This window comes from Martes martes, assembly GCF_963455335.1.
Source record: "Martes martes genome assembly, chromosome: 7".
Taxonomy (NCBI): Eukaryota; Metazoa; Chordata; class Mammalia; order Carnivora; family Mustelidae; genus Martes; species Martes martes.
In genome coordinates, this window is record NC_137894.1 from 17,011,008 (window position 1) to 17,016,480 (window position 5,473).

General features: G+C 52.1%; 1 protein-coding gene across 1 annotated transcript; it reads left to right on the top strand.

Moving 5' to 3' along the window:
- Nucleotides 1–2,640: 2,640 nt before the first annotated feature.
- Nucleotides 2,641–3,573, top strand: LOC308345995 (small ribosomal subunit protein uS5-like). Its single transcript, XM_080808620.1, has one exon. The coding sequence runs from the start codon at nt 2,654–2,656 to the stop codon at nt 3,533–3,535; it is 882 nt and encodes a 293-aa protein (XP_080664746.1). The 5' UTR covers nt 2,641–2,653; the 3' UTR covers nt 3,536–3,573.
- The last annotated feature ends 1,900 nt before the right edge of the window (nt 3,574–5,473 follow it).

Sequence of the window (5,473 nt, forward strand, 5' to 3'; positions counted from 1 at the left end):
AAGGCACTGCTAAGAAATGCCCAAACAGATTTTTGGGTAAGGCAGGTGAGCCTAACTAAATTTGGACTGGGAGCACTGTGACAGCCAGCACCCAAGATGGCCGCCATTGAGCCACGCCCACTAGTATCTTGCCCTTATTCCCTCCTACAATGATCAGGGTTGGTTGGTGTGACTGATGGGCTAAGGCACAGTGATGTATGTCATTTCTGAGGCTAGGTTATAAAAACATTGTGGTTTCTGCCCATCTGTCTCGGGTCACTCGCATTGCGGGAAGTCAGCTGCCACGTTGTGAGGACACGAAAGGAGCCTTGTGGAAAAGCCTACATGGCCAGGAACTGGGGCCTCCTTTCAAAAGCCACATGAGTGAGCCATCTTGAAAGCAAGCCCAGAATCACAGTGGCAAGGTCATGTGGTAGACAGGGCTTTTCCATCCAGCCCCATCGGCTCAGAGAAGAGAAAGCGAAGACTACGGAGACTGGAGAAACCATCAATGTCATGTATCTGCTCAGTGCCTAAGCCACACCTTGACTCATCACCCAATTTTAGATGAACTGATTGATCTTGAGCTCACGGTGGTTTCTCAGACTTCACCATTCATGTTTCCCTTGTTCCCTGGCTTCTCTGTCCTGCTGTGCTTTGTCATTACGAGAGCCCAGGACACCGTCTTGCAGGAGGCAGGTGGGGAATGCCGGCAGGGGGTGATGGGCGTCTAGGTTGAGGAGACAACATGGCGAAGGCACAGGTGAGAAAATGTGTGGCTTTTTAGAGATGACTAAGTTGTCACCTGCTGTGGCATAAGAGAGTTCCTTGAATATGGTGTGATGAAGTGAGGCTCCTGAAGAAGTGAGCCAAGGCTGCCCAGGACACCTGTCAAAACCCCTGCCCCGAGTTCACAACAGGCGGGTTGTCAGTCCTCGAAGGTGGAGGGCCCCGAGCCCCGAGCACACAAAGGAGGATGTGTAGGATCAGCCCAAGTGTTGCGAAGTCTAAGGAAAGGTGCCAGTTAAGCAAGGGACATGGTGGGGTCCATCTGTCCACTTCTACTTGATCAGAGGAGATGTTTCTAGAACAATGTGAGGTTGGAGGGCCCAGAAGAGAGACCTGCAAAGCAAACTGGGGCTCCGGGGCTAGCCCTGATCACCCAAGAATGCTGATGTTTAAAAAAAAAAAAAAAAAAAACCAAGGGGCTCCTGGGTGGCTCAGTATGTTAAGCCTCTGCCTTCGGCTCAGGTCGTGATGTCAGGGTCCTGGGATCGAGCCCCACATCGGGCTCTGTGCTGAGCCGGGAGCCTGCTTCCCCCTCTCCCTCTGCCTGCCTCTCTGCCTACTTGTGATCTCTGTCTGTCAAATAATTAAATAAAATCTTTAAAACAAAAACAAAAACAAAACAAAACAAAAACAAAAACAAAAGCCTTGCTAAGGGAGCTCCCTCCAGCCTCCAAATCTGAGTTTCCAAAAGCCGAGGCTGAAGTGGCAAAGGCGGATGGAACCATATCGATTTCTTTGGTTTTGTTTCACCTTGTTTTCATTCAAGGCAGCATTTTCTTCCCAGGAAAGTCGAGAATTTCCCAGAATAAGGATCCTGGCCCTTCTAGATGACCTGTCTAGAGGCATTACTTTCCAAGGCCAATTTGCAGTCACGAGCATCTTGCCAATAAGTTCAGAAATGTGACCACATCAGGTTCAGAGAGCCTGGAATTCTTAAAGAGAAAGACATGTCTGAGTTGGCGGAAGGATGGGTCTCTACCCTGAAACCCCACGCCCTTCCAGATCTAGCACACATCAAAGCTAGGCTATCCACAGGAGGTAAAGAGGGTATAAATCCTGCAGACTCATGCAGGTAAATAACTTACGTTCTTTTTCTCTGATCCAACTTAACTTAGCTCCCAAGCCTTTGTTTGCATCCGGTTACAAGATTATTTCAGTGCCCTTTGGGTAAAAACTGAATCAGGTAGGGATATTTCCTCCCATGCCTCTTTTCCCTTCTTCTGTCTAGGTGTTAAGATTGAGGAAGATGCATTATGAATTGGGAGGCACTGTGTGGCTGTGACCAAACTGTCCAATGTTCACTGGCCCCAGGACATTAGCATCTACTCTACCATATCTTCATCTATGGCCCCTCCAATCTCCAGTTGCCGGATCAAGCTGGTCCTCTGTGTCCTCTTGATCCCACCACCAGAGCACCCCAGCCTGCTCTGAGGCACACCTACACCCCCTCTGTGGCACAGAAACATTGGCTTCCCCACCAGTTGGTGCTGGGGGCTCATCTGCTGAGGTCCCTCCATGCTGCGGCCATCCCTGCTCTGGTGTCATAGAGCACGTGGGTCTCTGTGAGAGGCTTCCTTCCCTTCCCCGTCTTTCCCCCTCCCGTTCCGTTTATCTGTTGAAGAAACCAAAGCACTGGCTTTTTAAAGAGTATTGCCACTGTTTAAAAAAAAAAAAAAATCCATTCAGAAATTCAAATTGTGAAAGGGACACTGGTCAACGAGGGAAATAGGATAAATAGGAAAAAAAGGATAGAGAAAAGAGGGAAACAGTGCCCCTTGCCACAATGTTCTTCGTAGCAAGCACCAGAAACTCATTCTGGCCCAATTATGCGAAAAGGAGTCTGTTAAAAGACTATGGGATAGCTTCCTCTCCGAGAGAACACCAAATGGAGGATGACGCCGGTGCTGCGGGAGGGCCCGGAGGGCCCGGGGGCCCTGGAATGGGAGGCCGCGGAGGTTTCCGCGGAGGCTTCGGCAGCGGCATCCGGGGCCGGGGCCGTGGCCGGGGTCGGGGCCGGGGCCGAGGCCGCGGAGCTCGCGGGGGCAAGGCCGAGGACAAGGAGTGGATCCCCGTCACCAAGCTGGGCCGTCTGGTCAAGGACATGAAGATCAAGTCCCTGGAGGAGATCTATCTCTTCTCCTTGCCCATCAAGGAGTCTGAGATCATCGACTTCTTCCTGGGAGCCTCCCTCAAGGACGAGGTCTTGAAGATCATGCCTGTGCAAAAGCAGACGCGTGCTGGCCAGCGGACCAGGTTCAAGGCATTTGTCGCCATCGGAGATTATAATGGACACGTCGGTCTGGGTGTCAAGTGCTCCAAGGAGGTAGCCACTGCCATCTGCGGGGCCATCATTCTGGCCAAGCTTTCCATCGTCCCTGTGCGGCGAGGCTACTGGGGGAACAAGATTGGCAAGCCCCACACTGTCCCGTGCAAGGTGACTGGCCGCTGTGGCTCTGTGCTGGTGCGTCTCATCCCCGCCCCCAGAGGCACTGGCATTGTCTCGGCCCCTGTGCCCAAGAAACTGCTGATGATGGCCGGTATCGACGACTGCTACACCTCGGCCAGGGGCTGCACTGCCACCCTGGGGAACTTTGCCAAGGCTACTTTCGATGCCATCTCCAAGACCTACAGCTATCTCACCCCTGACCTCTGGAAGGAGACTGTGTTCACCAAGTCTCCCTATCAGGAGTTCACAGACCATCTTGTGAAGACCCACACCAGAGTCTCTGTGCAGAGGACCCAGGCTCCAGCTGTGGCTACCACATAGTTTTATACAAGCAAAATAAAGTGAACTAAAGCTTGTTAAAAAAAAAAAAAAAAAAAAAAGACTATGGGATAGCTCACAGAATCATGGTGAGAGCTAGGAAAAAGGTTCCGTGCTGATCTTTAAAGAACAAGTCAAGCCACCACACAGAACAGGGCTGATGGGAAAGCACCACCGCTCGCTCTGAGCACCATCCACCTTCTGTCCCAGGGCCTGGGCTCGGCTGCCACCACCGCGGTGGCCCCCACTGGCTCTTGCCTCCTGAGTTGCTGTGCTGGTGCATCCGCCTGGCAGAGGTGAAGCAGCCTGCTTTGAGCCCCTGTCGCGGGCCAGGCTGGGAAAAGAACTATCTGACCATCACAGCACCTACGGGAGAGACTCATACCATCGGCAGTTCTCCAAAGAAAATGCTAGAAAAGCAAAGTGAATGACCAGGGTCCTCTTCCCACGTGCGAAACACATGAGAGGTGGACTGAGAAGGTTCTCTCACCCGAGGATGGGAGCCAGCCTGCGGGAGGGAGGCTGAGGGCACAAAGACATTCAGCCTTGAGGAGGAGGTGGGGAGGCGTGGCAAGGGTCAAGGGCACGGGGAGCAGTAAGAGAGATCACAACTGCAATGAAAGTCCTCCTCTGAGGACTGGCTAGAAGTCACGACTGACTGAAAGGAAATACCACTGCGCCAGGAGCGCTTGACTGGCCAGGAGTCAAGTTATTTAATATTAGACTGTGTCCCCCACCCTCCCTGCCATGACTCGGGGTAAAACCAGGTTCTGCTGAAATAATTTAGGGCAGGGCAAGGGGGGAGAGGCAAAGACCTCCATTTCTGGATGTGAACGTCAGAGACCACCTCCCATCCACCCCTGAGAAGACTCGGAAGGGGCAGGCACTCTGAGGCTGAGGGACGGTCATGGCACCAGGTGGGGACATAAGGCAGCTCCCTGGGGTTCCATGTGGTGCCCTTTAGCCTGTGGCCTCTTGTTCACAAGGATGGTATTTCCGCTTAAAGGTCACCTTCCCCCCAGGGAAAGCAATCATTGCTATTTTGCAGCCGTTTGGGAAGGTCAAAACGCAAGCCCTAGAGAAGACAAAGAAGACACAGGACAGGAAGAGAAAAAACAGTTCTGGGCGCAGTTCTGGCCGGTTCTCACCCATGGGAGCAGCAGATCGCCGATGGAGATGGCTCCTGCCCCTTTGTCCAGCTCTTATCCTCCCCCTGGGCAGGGGATTGCCTTCCTCGCTGATGCCACCGGGTTCCTTTGATTAGAAACAGAATCGGCCCATCAGTTCAGGTTTCTGTTAGGAGCATTTGAAAGAGATGACAGTCACACTTAATACACAGTTGGGGCCAAAGTAAAAGCTGGGGAGGTGCCCGGGCTATTCAGCTGGAAATTCCATCCTGCTCAGGAACATACATGTCACGCTCCCCAGGCCCCAACACCGGCAAACGGCCTCACCGTGCTGCTTCCCCAGGACTCCACATTTTCTGACCAATGGCCCTGTGCTTGCCTTCAGAAACAACCTGTCTCTGTGAGGAAGGCCAAGCCCACAGGAAACACAGGAACACTATCATTGACCTAATCTTTTTGTTTGGGAAGCCGATCCAAATTAAAATGCATCACTTCAGAAAGGCTGTAAAGGACCCACTCCGTGAATTCTTTCAAAGGTCATCTTCATAATTCAAACCACTGGCATGACCAGGAAAAAATCCTAATCTAATCTGGTTGAAAACACCCACAGGCAGGTGCTTATTGCTCAGGAATATTAAGACCCACATGTTTTCGGAGCCTTCATTCCGGAGACGGCGGGATGTTCACGGATTTGTCCTTTTGTGGGCCTCAGCACATTGTGTCTTTTGCTGGATGCAATCACCCCATAGCAAACCGAGCAAGTGAAATCAGAAACACAGCCCAAGAGAGATTTACAGACAAATTGGGAAGATGT